This window comes from Diorhabda carinulata, chromosome 4, assembly GCF_026250575.1.
Source record: "Diorhabda carinulata isolate Delta chromosome 4, icDioCari1.1, whole genome shotgun sequence".
In the NCBI taxonomy this organism is placed as follows: Eukaryota; Metazoa; Arthropoda; class Insecta; order Coleoptera; family Chrysomelidae; genus Diorhabda; species Diorhabda carinulata.
This window is the reverse complement of record NC_079463.1, coordinates 5,278,911-5,302,958: the sequence shown is the minus strand read 5'-3', so window position 1 is coordinate 5,302,958 and position 24,048 is coordinate 5,278,911. Positions and strand designations below refer to the sequence as shown.

At 32.5% G+C, this 24,048-nt stretch overlaps 1 protein-coding gene across 4 annotated transcripts in view; it reads left to right on the top strand.

Moving 5' to 3' along the window:
* Positions 1-24,048, top strand: part of LOC130893404 (uncharacterized) — a 133,228-nt gene that overhangs the window by 74,704 nt on the left and 34,476 nt on the right. For all 4 annotated transcript variants that reach the window (XM_057799487.1, XM_057799485.1, XM_057799488.1 and 1 more), the window contains exon 3: positions 20,272-20,534. In XM_057799487.1, the coding sequence (XP_057655470.1) occupies positions 20,272-20,534 (263 nt within the window). The remainder of the gene's footprint in view (positions 1-20,271; positions 20,535-24,048) is intronic.

The following is a 24,048-nucleotide window of genomic DNA, read 5'->3' as shown; positions in this document are numbered from 1 at the left end:
AATTATTTTAAGACTGGTAAGAGTGAAAATAAGTTAATTAAGAAGCGAGAAATGTTGGGGGTCGTTAGAATTCAAAAAACGGATTCGAACAGTCGAATGAAGTACGGCAACGTTTGCGCTGGAAGAGACAAGTAAAATGGGCCAAAGACTTCATCATTATGACAACGCGCGATGTCATCAGTCGCTTTTGAATCAAATTGATTGTCTTTCTATACATCCGCCTTACTCGCCAGATTTAACAAGCAGAACATGGTAGGGAAGATATAACCAATTACTTAAGAAGCATTATAGAAATTTGATGTAACCTTTTCACTTCGGTTTCATTAAAATGATTTATTGAATTTTCCATAGCTTACGTATATATTTTTAGAAATGCTTTCCCTTTCTAGGACGCTTGTGTGTCGTGTCTCTTAAGTAGTTGTTTGTATAAGGTGACAAAAAACTTAAAGCTCTTTATATCCAGTTTAGAAGAAGTCTGGAGATGAAAAGTCGCGATAATACGTGGAATGTCAATGATAAATTTGATTTTGGATGTGGCTAAGCTGAGCAGAGTGTAGAATTTTCATTGGAATGAGTTTCAGAGTTGAAAAAAAATCTAAATTATTATTATTTTTATATAATATGTTGGTAAACCAGATATATGTTTTTGACACTCCGGTAATGTTTAAAAACATATTTATATATGGAAATCTCTTCTACCATCAATTTAATGACCTTGTAGCTTATATATTTCACTTTTTTCATGGATAGATGTCTATGGGGATCCAATTATTGTGATGTGTGATCGACCAATACTTCTTTTCACATTAAGATATTTTTTATCATTTATTTCAATACTGTGCTCCTCCAAGATAACGTCAAATAAAAATATGATTCTGTCGCTTTTGAACACAGCTTTTCATCGGAATTTTCTTATTCAAAAGCATACGAGGCGCGGCCATAAAATAGCATGAATGAATTTTCATTAATGAAATTATATACGCTGCAGATAATTTAATAAATATGTATGAAATCATAAAAGTATAAAACGAGAAAACTAGCACTTGAGGAGTAGAAAGAAGTCTGAAGTATGGATGACTTATGGGATACGATATAAAAGATGATATTAGTCCAATATTCACACCGAAACATAAATGCCACAAGTGAGTTATTAAGAAATTGATTTATGCATCTTATGATTGAATTCAAAGCCCAGGAAAGTTACTGAACAATATGGGCTATGGGATACCTTTTATCTCAGTGCAGTATTCACTTGCACGCGCCTATAGCTCACTTATGTGCGTTTCGTACCTTTTCATGACTATAAACGATTTAGTGAGATTATATTTATAGTGTTTGTCGTGAAACATGGATGTCCAAGGAACGTCAAAGTTAAAAGAGATCAAATAACCTGATGAAAGTTGAATTCTGTTTATGGTGACAGTGAAGTAACTTTTATGGAAATGAGTCAAGAGCCAGGAACGATCGAGACCACAAAATAAAAGATAATAGAGCATAGATAATAACCTCCCGTTATCATAATTATTAAATGTAGTTAGATCTGTGGCTATAACCCCAAAATATAAATGTTTCCATTGGAAAAACAGTGACACAATCCCAACCCCTCTCCCACAGAAAAAAATCCTATCAATCAAAAATGCATGTCAAGGCTCTACATCCAGCGTTTTCTTTTATTGTGAATAAAATTTTATTCCATGCAGTTTTAAGAATATATTCGAAACGAATTGGGCAAAAAGAAAATTAGAAAATTCGCTAACGTCTTTTTTGTTTTTTATGACAAAGCGCCGTTACGTAATTTGTTTTAGTACCATTTAGTACCATTAGTCTTCTGTATATCCCACTTAATCAAAAATGTGCTATAAGAGAATCATTCTGACAATATTCTAGACACTGAGACGGTCATAGTTCGAGAGAAGCCTTACAGAATTGCTTCGAAGCATGGATTCAACGCTGAAATAAGTGCGAAGGGTACAACTCTGAATTTAAATGTTTCGTTTTCTTTGAAAGTTATTCACTTTTTGTGTCTTGATCACACCTTGTACTTTCGATTCTTTAAAATATAATCCAATTTTAGTTTAATACAATTTCTTCAGTTACCATGATAAACGGAATCAACGCTAATACTCATTAGAAGCCTTTTATGGAGAAAATAGAAAATCATCATTAAGAATTTGGATTGCAAATTATCTTGTTTGCGTCAGTACTGTATAATTTACCTATTACTAAAGGGGTGTTTAGTTAAAAATTAGCATAACAACCAATTATCTCGCTTTTAAAAGAGAATTTAGAATGTTTTCTAAAAGTCTCAATTAAAGCATTATAAAATTAAATATTCTTTTTGCGCTATTAAGTAGTAGATCTGGATTTGCAGCTTAGAGGATCTCATTAAAAAAATTGGAAAACCATAAATTACCCTTGTGGTTAGTAGATATTTGACGCCGCAAAAAAATACCTTTCATAGATACAGACATAATACATTTCACAAACACGTTTTGAATCGATACGTCCCGTAATGAATTGTCTAATAACTAATTCTGAGAAATAAAAATCGGGAGAAAAATAGGAAAATACTTAATAAAAGTATGGTATATGAATCATGTAAAAAAGTCATCTCATAAAATGAATTTATTCGGTCCGAAGCTGAATTATTTTTTCAAGTATATATTGCTGCAGTAATCAATTCGTTTGTTAAATCTGAAGTTAGTTCTCTATAATTAAATGTATCTACATATTTCTATTCAGTTCAATAAATTATCAATAATCACGAGTCTCGATACTGATGCTCCCAAATTTCCCTATGTTAATATAATTGTAGAGGTCCTTTCTCGATTTCGCTACCACTACCAGGTCATCCGCATACATCATCTAACCCTATAACTTATGCCAGTCGTAGCCTGTATCGTCCAGCAGAGTTCTCATAAATATTGAAATTATGGGCGACACCAACTGCATCTGAAAGCGATGTACACAGCCTAGGAATATGCATATATGTTACCGTTATTATATATTTTATAACCAGTCAAGTCAATTGAGACATGTAATCTATAAAAAGTAAAGTGAAAAAAGCTTTTCTCTAAAACCACATTTTAAATTTGACCAACTAGTATCTAATGATTCAAATAATGGATGATAATTAAAAAGTTGTAAAAATAATTATGCAGTTTAACCCAAAGTTCACAAGTTGTCTGGAAAATGATTCTCCGCCCCTACTCGCAACTTCCTTCTGCATTTCTTGTATTGGAAAATAAAATAAATACATTTTAATAATTTTATGGTAAATATATTCATTTATATCTTTAAAAAATCATCTATTTCTATTGGAAACATTAGTCATTTCATTAAGAAATACTTCGATTCTGTTTGAATACGACAAACTTCTTTTGAAAAGGAATTCAACAATATACTGCCGATACTGCTGCTTTCTCTGTTTCTGAGTTAGGTTAGGTTAGGTTAGGTTAGGTTAGGTTAGGTTAGGTTAGGCTAGATTAGGTTAGGTTAGGTTAGGTTAGGTTAGAAACAAATTACCCCTCCTCCGCTCCTACGTTTCCACGCCCAACATTATTATATAATATCAGTTTGCTCTAAAGTTATTAGATTTTTTTTACTTCATTATAGATTTTCGTTTGATTGCTGTCTTCTTGGAATTCTTGCAAGTCTGAAGTCGCACTAACTGTATTTGGTAGCACTTCTTTGTTGGCGTTTGATGTATACAATAAGATTGAGAGTAATGGGATGACATTAAAAAGTCCACATTTCATGGTATTACTATGTTACTCTTTAACGATTTTCTCATACGACAGAAACATTAGAAAGCAATAATTCCTTTACGTCCTTTTACATTTCTGTACCTATATATAAGTTCACAATAAAGTTTGTCGACTATCCAATTATATCTATAATTTAAATCATAATTCAGAGACCAATTGTATCAAAATTTACGTAAAATATTTTATTTTTCTATGTTTAGTTTCTTTTCATATTTATTAAGCTAAAAATAGCTTTAGAATGAAAATATACAATTATTTTCGAAACATCGACTTTTCTATTGACGTTTCTGATGAAATTTGATCTAGCAACCAAATGATTGTAAGCCTTGTTCACGAACCATTGAGCTACCGAAGCTATTTTACTTTTGAATCATCGTACTCATGATTAATTTTACAGAAAATCGTTAAGGAATATATGATATCAATTTAAGTAATAAAAAATACTATTATAATTGAAAATATCGAAAATTGCAGTTACAGTTAGACTTAATCTATCAATGCAACAGTCAACGCATTTTTTATGTAAATCGTTTTATTTTTGTTCGATTAATAGATGTGAAATAAACATGATAAATTATAGTTTAAGAAAACTATAAATAAACTTTTAACAAAAATCAAACTTAAAAGTGAAAAATATTGTTATAAATGAATGTCACCATTATAAATACGTGGGGTGCTTTCTTTGACATTTTTAGTAACCAGTAGATCTGAGTCCCCAACCGGGAACTGTCCGAATATTTTTTTTCGATTACTGGAAATTATTCAATGAGTGGGATTATCCTTTTCCTTATTCTTTTCTTTTCCCATGTCATTATTAAACTCGAAACGGCTTCCACTGTAAGATGGACGGTAGTATTTCTCGATGAATCTCTTATGTGAGTGACTGAGATAAAAATGCGGTAGATGTCTCTGGGATAGCTTAACTGGTAAAGCTCCTAGAGCGTAACCAATAAATATGGGCTCTATTCCAGGTCTGTTACCGGAAATTAAAAAGAAGAAGAATGCTCACAATTTGTTGACAAGAGCTTTTGTAAATAATTACAAAATATTGTCTAAATTTTTATTTAGATTGTCAGTTATGTGAATAAACCAGATTATTAAATTAAATACAGGACGATTTTAAAATATGTCAAAATTTTTATTAAAAATCAGTATTAACACACAGTGTGTAGAATTAAATATTAGTATTAGAATACAAGTCATTTATAGCATAGAAGGCCCTTACTGATAAATATTACTCACTAAGTAAGCCTATCCTTTCTATTCTCCATTTTCCCATTTACCTAACTCGCTCAAAATGGTGATATCGATGTTTAGGACTCGATGTCCCTCTTTATAAGCTCTCACTAATTTCATTCCGGAACTCAAAGTTTCAAAATGTTATAGGAAGCACTCAACACTTTCATAATAGTTCAGTTTAATTTTTGGCTAAAAGACTAAATTTTAGTTTTTATAACTATGATTTATTTTTCTATGTTTTTAAACTGTATTTTTTTGCTTTTTAGTTCCATTTACTACTTTATACCTGTCTTCAATATGTAAAGATATGTTCATGGTTGCTTCTCGAGATTGTAAGTCCAGGACTAGATCATCATGCAAAGGGTCCAAATAGTATCAATCAAGATAATTAAAAATTATGAAAGTTTGATCTATCTACAATAGGCGTAGATGTCTCATTTCATAAATTTAATATTTTTATAAATACAAGAAAGTATTCGTTAAAGGCAATCGAATCATTATAAATTGAATGGCTGTTATTTAGACAGATGCACTTAATAGTAGTCCTACTTGGAACTTGGAAAAAAACATTACAACTTGCTACAACTGAATATCAAATAATAAAACGTAAATAGACGAGTAAAGTGTATCTGCCTGTAAGGGAGTTTGGTTTAAACATGGTACCAGTCGTGAACTGAGCCCTTCTAGTACTTCATCCAAACGTTTTTTTTCTGGAAAACGACATTTCAAAGCAAAAACCATAAAGGAAAATAAGTTCTTTGCAAGTAAAACAAAAAAAAACATTTCGATTCCAAAGTATCTTTATAAATAACAACGGTAGTCAAAATCGTCTGAACCAGAGTCATCATTTGATTGAATTATGATGATCTTTGATAAAATGTTCAAAACAGTTTTTCCAAAGCTTTTGGCGGTCTACTGCATTATCAGTTTGCTGAATATTTTCCTTTTTTAAACATTCGAATATATTTAAAATAATTTTATGTGTTTGTATATCTAAATCTTTATTCATACCTGTCTTTATCCTCACTACACCGTGCAATTTCATTGTCTTCATTCGCCCATGGTCTGAAAAACGCCCATATTCTATTTATTTAAAGGAATTCATGAAGTAAATAAATTTTACCAAGCGACGTTAAAATCTTGCAGGAATATTTCGAAGAAATTGTGTACTTGCACTTCGGCCAATAGAAATGCATTTATGTTTACGATTCGATGTTTTGATTGGTAAACAGTCGAGATGAGAGTCCACGTGGACCGACGGTTTGTTAGATATTTTATACGAGGAGTAAACATTATTTTTCATTTCTTAATTTGGTATGAGTGCTGTGCGTATTCATGAAATATAGAACTACACAAATATACATGTAAAAATGATGAAAGTTTATTAAAAAAATGTAATTGAACAATGATTTGGGTATAGGAATTCGAATGTTGATTCTAAGTTTTTTAAACATTTTCAAATACTTAATTCTTCAAAATTAAAATTATTTTAAAAATTAATTTCCAATCAAGCAGAGTTGTACTCTAAAGAATAAAAATTTAATTCGAGATTTTTTGTCATTCACACGAGGTGTTTAACTTCATAATTCATAAAATAGAATAAAAAATCACAACTTGTGCGAAATCTTAAAATGACAAGACCTGCACAAGATCAAGAACGATTTTACCGACGTAGACATTGTCGACTTTTTCGATATGAAAACAACATATTTTCGAGAATCGTGATGGTTTCCACGGTAACCGTAGTCAATGGATGACTCCAAATTGGCGCCGTCGATCGGCTCGAGAGTGAATGGCTATAGCCTGTGGTATATAATCAAGAGACATTGCCAAACTTATCAACTTTCCTTTGAATGGGAATATAAAAGTTGATAGAAGCTAATTATAAGTTGTTTAAGTTGCGTGAAATTTATCATTATTGGGTATGTGTTATCATTATCTGACATGAATTCTTAGGTAAAACGATAGGATGTAAAACTTGAAGTAAATAAAAGTTTTAATAATAAAAATGTCAATAAACGTCTTTTGGAAACCATTAATTTTATATCAAACCGTGTATCTTTCAGTTCATTCGACTCATAATACAAGATATCAATTTATACGAGGGTCAGTCAAGTAAAAACGACCCTCTAGTAGCGGGTATTTGTGTGTGATTGGACATTTTTATCCGTTAGTTGAAAAACCACATCAACCGATTTGTAAACGTACTTTTTGAACATACTTATGGAGTTTCTTGCATGTGATAACGTGAATTTACCACAGATTACTTATCTAACTCGAAGAAACTACCCTTTCATGGTCAAGAGTGAAGGTTTACTGCAACTGATTCAAACAGGGCCGTTAACATGTTGCGCATCTCCCTGGCAACAATATGTCCAATGAAAACATTAAACGTGTTCGTGAACTTATGGAACTCGAATGAAGTGGTTCAAATTTCTTAGGAACTTGGTGTCATCTTTGGAAGTATTAAAACAGTCACAAAGCAATTAGGCTTCAGTTGGTTCATATAGTTGCTGAATGATGATTAGAAAGCCGCTCGAGTTATTTTTTACACAAAATTATCACCTGTGCCGATATATGGATGAATCATGCAAGTATGGAGAGGGATAAAAATACAAAGAAAATCGTGTGAAAACCAAAACTCACTTGTCTGCGAAAAAAGTGTTTTTGAGATTGTACGTATATCCTAGTAACAGATTTCTCTGTTGTCAAATCTATTATTTAAGAGGAGATCAAAATAAACTTCAATATCAACGAAATTATTCCATCCACCAGTTGTTGCTCTTTCATGACAACTCCAGGCTTCACAAGCAGCAAAAACCGATGTAAATGAACTGGACAATTCTTATTCATCAATCTTAAAGTCCAAATTTATTACCGTGTAATTTACACATTTTGAACTTCTGGAGGAAGTACTTGAAAGTAAACTACTAAAAACTATCAATGAATTAATGAAGGTGAAGGATTTCCAGTGAAAATCAACTCTCGATTGTATACAGGAAAAGTGTTTGACACGCTTTTTTTGGGAACGTTGAAGTGTTCTATTGGTAGATTTCCTGTACGGATGCTAGAGCTATCTATTACTGTGATTTCTTGGTTCAAGTTAAGCTTCAGTATTGACGCAGAAAACAAGATTATTCTATCCACGATAACAGGTTCCACAAATAGCTGCATGGAAGAACAACCTGATGAAAATAAACTAGAAAATACTTGACCGTCTAACTCATAGTCCAGACTTACTACCATACGATTTGCATATGTTTGGACTTCTAAAATATACACTTGGAAGCAAACAGTACCCATGGACAAAATTTATACATCTTTCTTCTACGATAACGGAATGAAAAAATCACTACACCAATGTAGCTGTTTTTTTGTAAAAAGGCTTGTTTATATTTGATTGACCTGAGTACATATAAATACCTAAATACTCACTACAAAGTTAATTGGAATCTGCCCGTGAAATTACGGTACTCATAATTCTTACGAAAACGTATAAGATTAACATTAATCGGATGGTTTAGTATAATCCCAAGAAAGCTTTAAAGTGATACGATGGGGTTATCCAACGTAATATGGTAAATGAGGTTGAAATTAACTGACAAAGAATCGTGAGAGCTGATTTTAACTTTTTAATTAAAGTTATGCTTTGTTTTTTATTGGACGCGTCTACTTTACTTGACTTTTCAACGATTTTATTAAAAAATCATTGATTCTATGTACAGTTGGCATGTTTAAATAAGGTATATCCAACAGTTAAAGTTTCATTGAATGAATATAAGTGTATGAGAACAAAAAATTGGATATGAAAGTACCTAGTCATCTAGTTTCACAATATCGTGAAAAAACAGATATTCAATATAGATCGTGAAGACGGTCTTGGCTCCTTCTCTGGTTCCTGGTCGTTTCTCCAATTTTAGAAAGGTCGTTGCACGGCTATCCACTTAGGAACGCGGAGCACGACATTTACCTACCTACTCCACGTTCCAAATTAGTTAATTGCTCAATATTTTACAATTCAAAAAATGCACAATCACTTGCCAATTGAAATCGAATCGATATCATATTTTCCCGCATTTCGCAATAATTTGAGATAATATCTACTGAAAAGTGTCTTCGACTCTATTTTAATGATAATATTTAATTCCGAGTATGCTGCATACTGGTCTAATACCTATAACCTATAACTTTGTTGTTTTCTTCTGAATATTGAAAATTTATTTCATTTGTTATTTCTTTATTTAGTTATTTTTATGTTTGTTTTTTAGTTTTCACAAGCTTTTGTCTACAAATTGTAACAATTTTTTGACAATAAAGCATTTCTCTGTCTCTCCCTCCCTCCCATGTTAATCGATGCGAAAATTTGGCGAATGCGCCTATTGTTTATCAGCTCTTTCATAATCTTTCTACATTATGTTCTGACCATTTTATAGAGGTAATTTCTTGTTTATTTGTGGAAAACTAGAGATAGATTCTGGAATGTGATTATACTATTCAAATGTGGCACTAGCAACAATTTGATGACATAGTGCACAGTTGTCTGACGTGAACTATGGCAGCTGGCTGAGGAATCCATCTGGAACTTCTTTCTCACAACTAAATATTCATGCAGAATCGATTGCAGATTGCAATCTGCTATATCCTAACAATTTACTATATCTGAGTGTAAAACACATCTTCTTTAATCGTTTAATGTTTTGTCTAAACATGCTTGGTTAGATAATTTATTGGGTCGATCTTAGAAACGCCGATGCGTATCCAGCAACATCTATAACAGTAGACGCTATTCCACTGGCATAAGGTATCTCATATCAAAAGGAATTGGATAATAGTATAGTTAAATCAATTTAATACGTATACAAAGTATTTGTGACCGATAATTTAGGATAGTTTAGAAGAAAAACCCAAAAATATGAACGTTTTTTTTAATCTAGTTTGTTTTTATGAAGAGAAAGTTGTCAGTCAACCATTCTGATAGAAAATAGATATAATTTTTCAATATCAGAAATTAATGGAGTTTCAAAAGAATCCACAAGTAAGCGTGAAGAAACTTTTCTCATTACCAAAGTTGAGACTTCACTAAAAGATCTCGTGCATTACACAAGTTTCATAACAGGATTAGAAATTAGATATGTGCACGAGATTCTTCACGGAAACTGTTATCGTTTAATAAAATACGATCCTTCATAAAATATTAATAGTTTCCTTATCCAAGTTTTGTTTCAAATAGACCCTATAACAGTTTTGTTTTTGGACTTGATTCAGCTTTAATTCTATTACAACTTCTATTTTCTATTACTTATTCAACAGGAAATTTTTTTATACTTCGCCTCTTATAATACCTTAATAAAAAGACCACAAAGGAAATGCCAACTTCAGTAATTATTATCATAATATCATTATTCATCTGAGATAAAAAATCAGCTCAGCGCATTTTTTCGATAACCATGATTTAACTAAGAAAGTTCGCTGTATTCAGTCCAGCGCAACGTGTAATACACGGTTGGTTACAATCCAAGTAAATAGCTAAAGGATCAAAAACTAAAGGTAACCCATTACCAAATATAATTGTAGAAAAAACTGTTGTAAGTAGGTAACTAAGCTACGTAGAGGCCGGTTTCATAATACATTTCAAGGAAGCTTTAAATTTAAAGTTCCCTTTAAATTAAGTCAAGCGTCTCATAATTGCCTCTTAGTCTAAATGTTTGTTTAATTTGAACTTGAGGGTGGACGTCGGAAATGTTTCACTGAAGTACATTAAAGTTTGAATTCTAAGCTGATCCGTCCTTTTAATAAGTTTTAAAAAATAAAAAGTTTACGGTAAAATGGGTAGATATCATGCTACTTTACGTTAGAGCTCAAGCTCAACCGAAAAGAAAAATATTATTGTCCAAATGTGAAATATATCAAACAACTATTGGGAAACATGTGACAAATCGAATTTTTTTCTAACGATTTCGAATAACTAAATCCACATTTTAGACAAAGGTCGATGATTTTTGAAATCAAAAAGAAAATAATAGTAGGATGGAACCCATTGGAAAATCGGAGGAGAATGTGTGAAAAATTACGGGCAATCTGAGATCCTGAAGGCGAAGGGGGTGAGTTTTTGAGGGTAAAAAACGGTTAATTTCGATTGCAAAACTATAAATTCTACGGAAATAACGTAGAGGCAAAGTTGTAGGTAATGAAAAGATCTACTCTTTTCACGTAACTTCAAAATATAAGTGAAAAATTGAAATAACCAAGTTTTTGACTTTTTGTATTTATCTTTTAGATAATATTTTTGTTTCTCGAAAGTTGATGAAAAGTAACTTTTTCTTGTCTCAAATACACTGTAATTTATTTAATTTGACTTAATATCGAAGAAGCATCCTAATTTTAAAACGAAAATTCTTCTACATTGTAAATTTTGTTAGAAATGTTGCCTAGTTTTTCTAACACGAGTTGCCACTGTTCGATATATTGCGCTGGATGAAGTTAAAATCAAATTGATTTAAAAGTTAAATAATGTATTTCCTTGATAGGTAATTATTTGCGAGAAATATCAATTTTCGCTACTAGAAAATGCAATAGAAAAACATGAAAGAACTCGCAACATCCGCCTTACTCCGCGTTTCAACGATATCAATCTTTCCAGTCTACCAAGACGTAATCTATTTAGTCTCCTATTAAGTATGATAAATGTATGCAGTGGTTTTAAATTTCCCACTCCATCATTTCTATAAAACGCGAGAACTGAGCCACTTGATGTCTTCCTCTGCATTTCACAAAATCATTTTAACGTTCCACAAGGAACGTCAGTATATTTGAGATGTTAGGCAACAAAATATTCTATTATAAGATTTCATGTATACTGAAAGATATGATTTCAATAATTGCATATCTCATATTTACCCGAGGGAAAATTCTAGTGGAATGTCAGAAACCGTACGATTTTTTTTAAATTAGCCAAACTCTTTTTCTTTAAAGAAGAGTTTGGAAATGGTGAAGCAAATTTTCATGTAATTTGTGACCGTATCGCATGTTGCTTTGTTGTTTTTGTTGCTTTCCAATATTGACAAAAACTGTATAGTATCATAGTAGCATGTAGTTTCCCATATTAAATAATGTACAGAAATACCATTCCCCATCTTATTTCTACACAATAGGTGTCAGATGACATCGTGTTTATGTTTGGCGCCTAACCTCATAACTCATTCCTTGTTTAATTCAAATTATTTTATTCGGTTTTTTGTTATTATGGACTTATAATATGGTTATACAATTATTTTCTAAACTGTTTGCAAAAAAACCCAAAGCGAAAATGGATTCGGTCCAGATTTATTTTATAATACTGAACTGTCGATGCGACAGTCTCGATAATTTAATTTCAAAACATATTTTGCTTTACAAAGATTGAAATCAATTATTTTCAGTAAATTGCTAAACAAGTACATTAGTATTTAAGCTTTATTTGTGGCTATTTATCCGAATGCCTCGGTGGAAGTGTCACAATCAGGTTAATGTTCTATTTTCTGCTAACACCAACCGTTTATAAACTCATTAAAGACTAATAGAGCATCAAGTCTGGCAACTAAAATCATATCTTCACACCAACACGTTTCAAAGAACGGTAACACGAAGTTGAGATTTTACACGCAATTATTAACTGGCAGCGAACGTGTTAACGAAACAAGTATTAAATTGACTTAAAAAAAAATCAAAATAATAAAAATTTCAACAGATAATAGTGTTTTAATTTTTTTAAATGAAAAAATTTCATCGACAGCACTGCCGAGAATACCAGAATAACTTCTGGTTTTCTCTTTTTGTCTTAGAGTAACCCCTTGAATTGCACACAGCCATTATCCTCGACGGATTAATCATTTGCTCCCAAAGGAACGGTTTAGGCCAGCGAGTCTGTTTTTCTAATTTGATTTATGGGTCCAGGTTAGTTTTTAGAAGAGTTTCTCTCATGTTTGTATTCAATTCGAATTCTTCTATTCCGTAAGCTGAAAGTGAAATATGACGCAGTATTCACTGAACGTACTGTAGAGTTAATTTATCTACATATGAATGTTCAGAAATAAATAAAATATTACTTGGGTAGAAAGAACACTGAGTAGTTCTTGAAAATATACTGAAACGAACAGGAAACGTATGCGATACTACAAAAATAAATAGAACTCGAAAATAAGCATGATGTAAAAAAACAAAAACAAAAACTACGCAACAGAAATAATAAGAAATACGATGAAAAAACATTATAACGCAGTGACGTTAAACTAAACCCCTAAAATGAACCGTTAAATTCATTGGATCCAAATTATTTCAAATGGATATTTGATTGTTTACTGATTAAGCTGGTTTCACACAAAACGGTATTTTTAATTACCATAATTTACATTTATGGGCGGATGAAAATCTTTTGTGTCAATGTGTAGGCAGGAATAGTGGGTAATCATTTAGTAGGTCCATACTTTTTTTATAATAACCTGAATGGTCAACGATACGATACGAATTTTTCCAAAATGATTTCCCAACAATGTTATATGATATTCCTCTGAGCATTCGCAGAGACATGTGGTTCATGCACGATGGAGCCCTTTCCCACTTTCTAAATAATGTAAAAAATCATCTCAATTTCTCCCAATAGGTGGATTGATCAGGAAGGTTCATTTGTATAACCACCACGTTCCCCTGAATTAAGTAGAATAGATTTTTTTGGGAATATCTTAAAAACAAGACACAAGAGGATGTGATTGTCCATTATTTTTGTTATAACAATGCTAAACAATAATTAATATCTACACAATCTGTTACTAGTATATCTCATTAGTTAATGTTAATTCTACACCTTTCCGATCAAAATTTTCGAGGTGAAAGTTTGTAGATATAATCAATTCCTCATTTATCCTACGGTAAACTCGAAATCCATTACTCAGCATAATGTGCTGAGCGGAACTTTTTGTTCTTCGGTCGCTTCCTGAAAAGTGGAAATCCTGAATCGCTTTGAAGTGTAGTTAACTTTCTTGTATTAATTATTAAATGTTTTTTTATGAAATTTGAATACTTCCTAGGATTGTTCAATATAATTTTATTAGTTATATAAATGTCAGCTTTCTCATACGAGGTCTGGCTATTAAATAACGAGACTGGTAACGAAAAAGGGTTTTATTGTGAAAATTATTTAACAGTTTAATGCTCCCCTTCAATATACTCCCCTCCACAGACCTTTCCATACGTTTTTTCCATTGATCGAAGCAGTGCTGGAAGTCTTCTTTGGTGAAGGCCTTTAGAAGCTCTGTCGTTTTTTGCTTTACCGCTTCCATCGACTCAAATCGGATTTCTTTCAAAGCAGATCTTTCTCTAACCTTTCAAGGAAGGTTAGAAGGTTGGAGTCAGATTTTTTGGCACCAACTTCGCACATGTGTAATTCCTCGAGTAAAATTTTTCTAACCGACTGTTTATCGACGTTTACAGCCTCGGCAATCATCCAGATGCTCATTCGACAATCTGCACACACAATTTGGTTAGTTTTGGTTACGGTTTCCGGAGTTGAAACAGTCATAGGGCGACCTGGACTCTGGTCATCTTTAGTGCTCTCTCGGCACTTACTAAAGCGCTTACACCACTCAACAACACATGCACAAGATAGAGAATTGTCCCCACAGGCCTCTTGCAACAATTTATAGCACTCAGTCGGAGTTTTTTTCAATTTAACGATAAATTTGAGATTGAACGCTGCTCCTGTTTTTCGTCACACATGGTTTTCGGTACGAGAAAAAAACACTTTCGTTCCAAACCGCTACTACACAAATACTAGTGACTAAATAGTGACAGAAACGTTTTTTGGGACGTACATATACATGATATATCTAGATATCAACATACTTTATCCGCGCATTCTCGTTATTTAATATCCAGACCTCGTATACGTAATTAGGAAAAGACATTCGTCCAACTCGGATTGAAAATTTTAGGTTTTAAAAGCTTGGTGGACTATTATTTTGGTTTTCAAAGCAAATGTTTGTTCTATTCCTTCTCTAATGACGTTACATACCAAATAAATATATCTTTAATTATTTCCGAAAACATATTCGTTTAAAAACTATTTCGAAAAATTATTTTACACTTCAAAATCTGTACCATAAATTGTATAGCTTTCCAGAGCTTCGAGAATTACGAATATCCGTCACAGACGCACATTAGAATTCACTTATCGCTATTGAAATTCAGTTTCCATTCGAATTCCTACCTGCTCGGTTTCAAAGTTGACAATATTTTTCTTTGTTTTTGTTTTGTTTCACTATTTGTCATTCTTCCGTATGTTGCTTACTGCACTTTTACAATTTCTTTCTCTTTTATTTAGTTACTCGATAACAATTGAGTGATGAATATTTGTGGCTTCTAGCGAGCACTGCGAAAACAAAAAATACGAGGGTTTTTTGATAAGTTTCCATCCTAACAAATAAACATATTTTCTCTAACATTGTCTTTTTTTACGCGACCCCGATCTTCTATCCATTTTAACGCTTCCAAATACTAGTTACCGCATTTCTTCTGAAAATAATCGTTTCCGTATACGATAACGTCCACGTCAGCTGATTTTTTTCCCGCAAGCGAAACTTTATGTTTAGAAAAAAGAAAAAAGTCGCTAGGGATTAGATCTAGTGAATACAAAGGTGGTGAACTAAGTGCAATTCGTCATAGACATCACCGATGTGTGAAAAGGTTATCCTAATCGCAAAGAACTTTCTTTTCTTCCAAATGCAGTTGTTAGTGATTCACCTTTTCCATAGCACATAAACACAATCTCGTGAATATCATAAAAAATCGTCGTTATCACCTTTCCGGACGATCAAACCGCTTTCGCATTTTTCGGAGTAGATTCTCCAATGTCTTGACTGATTTTCATTTCGGGATTATAGTGGCAGATCCAGGTTCTCTTCATGATTATGATTTGACTAAAAAATTGACTCATTTTGCTTCAAACACGTCAATAATTTCTGGTAAATGTTCATTTGAATGCGCTTACGCATACATAACTCTTTAGTCAGTATAAAGCGAATGCGTTCTTTGATATACTGATAACCTCTCTAATCTTAATCCACGCCTGCCGTGTTTTACTGTCGGGATTACACATGGATCAAACATCCGTCCTTTCTTTGACCTGCGCATAAACACGCTTCTCTTAGACCCAAAAACGACCCGCTACTTTCAATCTTCTTATCACTGTAGAAGTACTCAAAATCAGATATCTAGATTCAATGATCTGAGCTGTTATCTCTACGCCTGTGAGTCGTCGATCACGTTTACTGATCAAATAGTTTTTTGAGACCTCCCTGAACGTTTTCTATTCATAAGTCTCTTCCCATAGTTCCTTGTTTTTACCCATGTTAAAACTCAAGTCTAAATTTACGAGAACGAAAACGATTCGTATAAGAACTTTCCCAGAAATATCTCTTGGTCCAAAAAGTATAAATCAAAAGACGTCCTCACGTCTCACAAGGCTAACTGCAAGCATAAATACCGAAGAAAAAGTTAACAGTTGAAGAATGATAAACAAATCAGCCGGTACTTGCAAGTTTTAACCTTCTGGCACTCACCGAAAAAATATAAACTCGTATAAAGTGAATAATTAACAGACTATTATTTTGTTTGTTGTTTTGACATGTATTTTGTATATGAAATAAAAATTTTTTAGAGTGTATTATTTTGAAATTTAATGAATGGATTATCACCGATTTGTCTGGTTCCATGACCCCAGATTTTATAGGAATAAATACAGTTCCTGACTATTACAATTCAAATAGAACCAGACGTTTCAGAATTTTCAATTACATTAGTCTGGTAACGGGGATAAGGCTCTGTAATTTACATTTCAGAATGTTTATGCTTAAGAAATTTTAATTTCAGCCCTTCCACATATATACAGAAACCGAGAGATATAAATGAGGCGTCGAACTGAGCTGTAAAACAACAAACACAAGACAGGCTTACTTCGATTGTGGAAACTAATTATTTTTCCAACTCCACAAATTCTAAGCAATAAACTAACAACTAGTAGTCGTTCAAATATCTTAGTCTGTCACAAACAATTTGGTATTCGTCAATCGACCAGCTTAGAATCGTATAATGAAGCAGGATGTTTAAACATGCTAGAAATTTTAACAAGCACCTAAAACTTATTCAAATTATTCCCATAACTCCTCGGGGAGTTAAAACTTAGTAACATTGTTTTGACATTTGGAACGTTATATTTAATATAATTGAATGAAATAATATAAGTTTCTCTTAATTGTATTTCAAGTTACTAGGTTCAAAATCTTAAATTCTCATATGTTAAACGATAGTTAATGACCAGTTTCTGATAATGACAACAACTTCCTCTTCACTAACCTATCAATAACTTCAATAATTGAAGCAGCCCAATCTAATACCGGGGTCAAAAAACCAGTTTTAATACTAAATACTAGTATCTAAAGAAAAATCAGTATGTATAATTAGACCCGAAATTCTGAATCGTCACTCAGAGGTTTGTTTATGTTTCAGGGACTATTGGGATAATCTTAAGAAAAGGGTTACTAAAAATTATGATCATCAATTATTCAACACTGTTTATACATTTCCTACTCAGGATAACCATCGAATAATAAACCAATATTCTCACGTTGAAATAAATGTTTAACGTAAATTTTTACGGATAGATGTAGACTCGTAATGAAATTATTGAGGTGTAAAATGTGCACCATTAATTACTGAATAACCTTTCAAAGAAAATCTGTCAAATAAATATTAAGAGGAGAAAAATTTTCGCCTTTGGCAGATGGTTCTATTAATAGAAATGTCACTGATGTGAATAGATTCCTTTCCATTCTGAGTACGATAATAGAATTTCGCAATTTACGATAATATTCTCCCATTACTACAAGATTGCTTCTTCACACCTAACAATTGCCGAATCCTGATTGATATCAACATAAAAATGTCGATATTTATAGAAGTCTTTAAGACGAACTAATTATTTATATCTGATTGGATTTTATGAATCGTTCAGATTATTTTAAAATCCATTTTAATTGGCTATATATAAAATTCACCATAAGCAAATATATAATTTGCTTTCACTGAAAAATAATATAAGGCTTGCTCCAATCCGCTGTATGAATTGTTATCAGAAGCGTTTAAATGATATTTCTGCGTAATTTCCGGCTATGTACGGTTCTGGTAACAGAACTAGATGTGTTCCAACCCATCCTTGGTACTTGATAGCAAGTCTGTTACCAGAACCGTGCATAGCCGGAGATTGCGTAGAAATATCATTTAAACGCTTCCAATAACCTTTACAAGAACAGTCCAGATTAACAGGCTGGAACAAACCTATTTACTATCAAGCAAATATCCGAAAAACCGTCCCGCAAACGGTTTGCAATCAAGTCAGTTGGAACACTAAACAGAATTGTTTTGTATAACGGTAACCTCTCGTTTGGAACACGTAATCTGTATTGCGCAGAATCGTCACCGTACCAAGGATAGTTCTTTCACAAGCTGGAACTAGCCTATAGTTTAATTACAGAATAACCGCTAAATCTGTAAAGCAGGTCGCATAGCAGATGCATTCTAAGCTTTCGAACTATATTTTTGACTACAATCTACAATTAATTATAGTTTTTAGCTTCAAGAAAATAGCTTCTAGTTTGAGAAGTTATGTGGTAGACACGTTGTTGTATGTGAAACGTCTGACATTATTGTGATCTTGAATGGTCTAGTTTGCAGGTAGGATTTTAGGATAAAGAAAAGGTTATTCGAGAGGTTCATTTTGATTTTTTTTAGAAGATAGTGGTAGCAAACCTTTGGACGATATCTAAAAAGGCAGCTGAACAGCAAACTTACTTTCAAAATTTTGGAATACTTTTCTGTAGCTCAATAGATGTAGGCATGTTTTGCTAGCTTTTACAATCAGTTCTATTTCCTATTTCAGTGATGTTTCAAGTAGTTTTGGCATGACAGGTAATTAATCTGTGCAATGTAGCCTTTTCAGTAGGTTTTCCTGGTATGGAACTACCTTCCACAGGGGCAGAAAATAACCCATTCTCAATACTGTATTGTACAGTTGTGTTAGATACATTTATTTGATAGTTCCTTGAGGATTCTACCACTTATTTGTTGACCATAAAAATTCGTAAATATCATTATCCTTAATTTATCCAATAAAATGTCTTCTTGAAATTTGTAACGCCATCTTTTAGTGAAATTATAAATATTCTTTATATTTTGTTTCGCCATCTATTAGTGATGTTTTGAAGATTAATATAAAAGCTCAATACATTCTCTTTCATTCAAAAATTAAGTTAATCAATGCATGTGATGTCGTTGAATGTTTCACCTTTAACATATTCGTCAAATATTCGTATTTCATTAAGTATTGTCATCAAAAGATAACTTTGATCAAATGGTGTGAAAAATTGATTACATTCCATCTAAACGAACAATATATAGGTGTTGAAAAACTCAATTTCACTAAGAAAAACTTCTGATAGTGAGAAATGAGGAAATTGGATACAAGTTTTTTTCGAAGTCAGTTCATTCTTCGATTGAATCATCGAAACATGTACAAAAGGCTGTGATGAAAATTGCAATTTCTTAAACAAGAAACGCTCTTGATTCATCTTTATACTATAATAGCTAAAGAAATTAGAAATATATTAAAAACTGACACAACAGAGTGAAGAATTATGTAAAGGCATTAACACTATCCAAAATAGTGGAATTGAAATGAATGTTTAAGAGTGATAATGCTGATGATGACAGAGTTGAAAAAGTATATTGAGAAAATGAAAACGAAAGTTAGTTTCACAGGAACATTAACTTTCTAATAATTAGCTGAAAAATCCGCTATTGAATAAAGTTAAAATTTATTGTCCTGGAGAGTAACGATATAATTGAAGAATGGTTGTAGCATGTAAAAAATTGGGGTAACTGATCATAGTGACACCATAAGTGTAGTCGTTTGATGTAGAATAACAAAGAAGCAAAATAAATTTCAAATTTCATTTGAAAATTAAGTTATTTATTGGTTCTACTCATACACTGAGTTAAGATGAAAATTTGATAGACTATATCACATCATCGTTTTTAACTCTAGCTTAATTATGGATTACTAAATCTAGTTTGGAAATTTTTTTGGTAACAGTTATCATCTCCCTATTATCTACTATCATTCATTTAGTCCCGTTATACTTCACTTCCTCATATTTTTATTCAAATTTGATCGTTACAGATTGATCTATCGAGTAGTATTGGATCTGTGACGGCGACCAGCGGCGTCGGAAGCCACCATGGGAGTGGCAACGGCGTCGAAGGTGGTGGTTGTCATACAACAAGTAGTGGACAACATTTGATGGTGGCCAATACCATGGTGGACGAAGGCAGTTCGGACGACGCTAATACACCGTTACAATCGCCGAAATCGCAAAATACTAGTCGAGAAGAAGATGACAGTTCTAATGCGAATGAATCCGACTGCAGAAGCCCAAGTCAAAGGTAGGATAACATCTTCGTCGAACATTCATCGTTTTAACTAATTCTGAGTAATAGTTAGACCGAATACTAGAACCGATACTAGAATTGAATTACTATGTTGTCCCAGATTCATCGTAATAACTAGAGAAGCCCACTACTATGTCTATAGAGGAAAATAATATGATATATCCGTTGAGAAAGAAAATTTTTCGATTAATTTTGACAGAATTATACTCTAAATACTCACGAAACTTTATAACACAAACGCAAAACTAACTCAATTTCTCCACTTAAAAGTGAATACTTGAAATTATGATCACTTCTTGAAGCCACGTCAAAACATTGTAAACATCATAACAAACAAATTAAGGGTCTTTATTAGATGTAGTAAGCTGTATAAAGAAGAAAGAATTCACCGATTACTGCATTTATTTATAAAAATAACTGATCGACAATCTGCCAAGGTATACAAGGTCTGATAATCAAGTGATCAGACTGATTTTTTGCCCGCTTGTGATTTCATTATATGAAAAGTTCAATGTGTACCTGAAAAATGTCAAAGACAACATCAAATGGCAATCACAGAAGCGAGAAACATGCAGAAAATGATTCTACGCTGCTCGATCGTTGATGTAAACTGGTTTTTTCAGTACGACCTAAAATGAAGCGCTAGAATCCTAAGTGGTTATCACCAAATATTTCAAGACCAAAAAAAGTTCTCATAAGAAAGTGAAAACGACATTTACTGCTTCTTTGACATCCGCAAGGTCTTCTATAAAGGGTTCGTTCAACTTAGACAGACCGTGATTCAAATATTATATTACAAAATATATTTCTGTTGACTGAAAAAGCATACACTTGCCTGCGTGAATCAGAGTTCCCACACAATGTTACTGTCATTGTAAGTGGTAAATAACTCTAAAACTAATTTGAGTTCAGTTGAAGTAAAATTTTAATTCTCAAGCTTACCTTGTAATGAACAAATGGGTTTAAATGATAAGGATATCCTCAAGTTGGCTGTACTGAAAGGGTTAATAATTATGTTATAATGAATTTGTAAGAATATACCTGATTACTTAATATCTGTCCCAAGATGTATATGCTATTTCAAGGAACAGATGATAGCCTTCGAAAAAGGGTCAATAAGGTAGGCTCATATACCGCGAAAAATTGGGTGATGCATCATGACAATGCACCCTGCCATTGCGCATTGAGAGTGATACAGTTTTTAGCTTCCTGAAGATATTCCATGTTACCAAAGCCACCTTATTCAGCGGATCTATTTCTCTGAGACTTATTCTTGGCTTTAGAATCAAGAACGTAGTAAAATAAATGTGTTTCAATCGATAAAAGTTATCCAAACATCTATGAGGAGGATGCTACCTGAGTATCCGGTGAAAACCTTTCGGAATTGCTATAACGCCTGAGAAAACAGCTTAAAAATCGGTGTATTAGTTGAGAGGAAATTACTTTGATATGTTATCATCGAATAATTTTATAACAAATAAGTTTTATATCATAAGTATTAGTTGTCAGACCTCGTACAGCGTTCTGTAAATAGGAAACAATTGGAATAGGATGATGTACTGTATTGCCTACTTCCGTAAATAATTTATATGCTTTTGTTTAACTCTCCATTCTCGTCATTGTTGAAACATGATACCTGTCTGACATATGGGAAGCTCAATTCAGATTAGGCTTTATCTTATATTGCATCATAATAATTAAACTGTTGGACTATTCGAATACATTCCAAATTTCACATCGTTGCATTTTGTAATAGCCACCACTCATTTCCTATAAAATATTAACTTTGTGGTCTAATATTTTATTATATTTATAACAGATGAACGCTAAATTTGGTGCTAGAAATGATTTTCGGGAGGTCATTAGGGACGTAGCAACAAAATTTAGTTTTTCAATATTAACTTTCAGATCTCTTTGGACAAGAGCATACAGGCACCTATCTTACATCTCATCCTCGGTATCTACCAAATATTAACTATTTTCCATGGTGAGACAGTTTTCCTTGCCGTAGCCACAATAACTAGCAGGAAATTTGTAGCTAGACTTCTGAAATAATACGAGGTATGGCTATTAAATAACGAGCGCTGTTGCAGAAAAAGTACGCAAGCGCCAAAGATTAGGGACTGTCAGTTGTTTAACTTGAAACCTGTCTACCGTTTCTGTAAACAAATCAGTGTAGCTCTAGCATTCGTTTGTACCTATAGGGGCTGCTTTTTTTGGTTTAATGGAAAAAATGATCGACGTAAAAATATATTTGAAATTTCACATGAAACTGCAATACTGCAACTGAAATTTTTAAATTTTTTCATTGAAAATAGTATATGACAATGAATGCTCGAGTGGTTTGAGTGTTTTCAAAATGACTAAGAATATGATTCACGTTCTGGTCGTCAAAGCGGCACAAGTCTTCAAGAACCTAACTGAAAAGGACTTCCTACACTTTTTCGTACAATGGAAGATTCGCATGGAGCGATGTAGGGATAGAGGAGGGGTACATATTGAGGGTGATTATAAATAAATATACATAATTTCAAAATAGAATATTTCATACCACCAGTCTCGTTTTTTTATTAGACATATCTCGTAAATGAAAAAATAATATTTTGCGATCTCATTTATTTGAAAAGAAAACATAAAATGCATTCTATTACGTATAATAGACTTTGGGATCACATCGGAGCACAAGGATTCAAAACCTTGAGAATATCTTCAAGCATTTTATATTTCTTGTTTATATCAGAGAGTCCGTTGATCTTCCAACGAGAAAGCTCTCCCCCAAACATTATCATGTCGGTGAAAGTATCTCCACAACCGAAAATTTAGAAAAATCATCGCGACTATCGGTCTCACAGTTCTGAAATTATTTTAACGTTCGTTCCAGTGTTGCCACACATTTTTGACGATCGTCTATTGCTTTCTCTTTATGTACGCTGATTCGCTGATGAAATTATTTTATGTATGAAGGCTTGGTGATTCAATACGAAATCATTATATTAACCTAAATATTTTATTTATCAATAAAAATGGAACGTTCAAGTGAGATAGTTTTTAAAATTCCAACAAAAAGTCCCTTGCGTTAATAAAAAAAAAAAAACAAAATACTCTGGAGGATTCTCTCTGAAACCCTTCTCATGAAAAATTGATACTTGAACCGTAAGTAGTTCATGCACAGCATCGATTATTAGTTTAATACAACTAATTTTAAGCGACGAGAAATTAGTCCTTGAATGTCACCTACGATTAATAGGAGCACATCGATCGACTTCTGTTCAGATCTTCATAAGAAACTAATTAAGATTTAATTACATTTTTTTTTGGCACAAATAGCTCGACTTCAGCTTGTTCGCTAGAACGAATTCTGCGAGATAGTAAGCTTACGAATCAATATTTGCCGACGACCCTCATTAAGATAAGCAATACCCTTGAGATTTCCAATATATTTCAGAAATTATTGTTAGTCGTTTTTTTAACCGTTTCCATGATTCAAACTGTTTAATGGCACACTTTA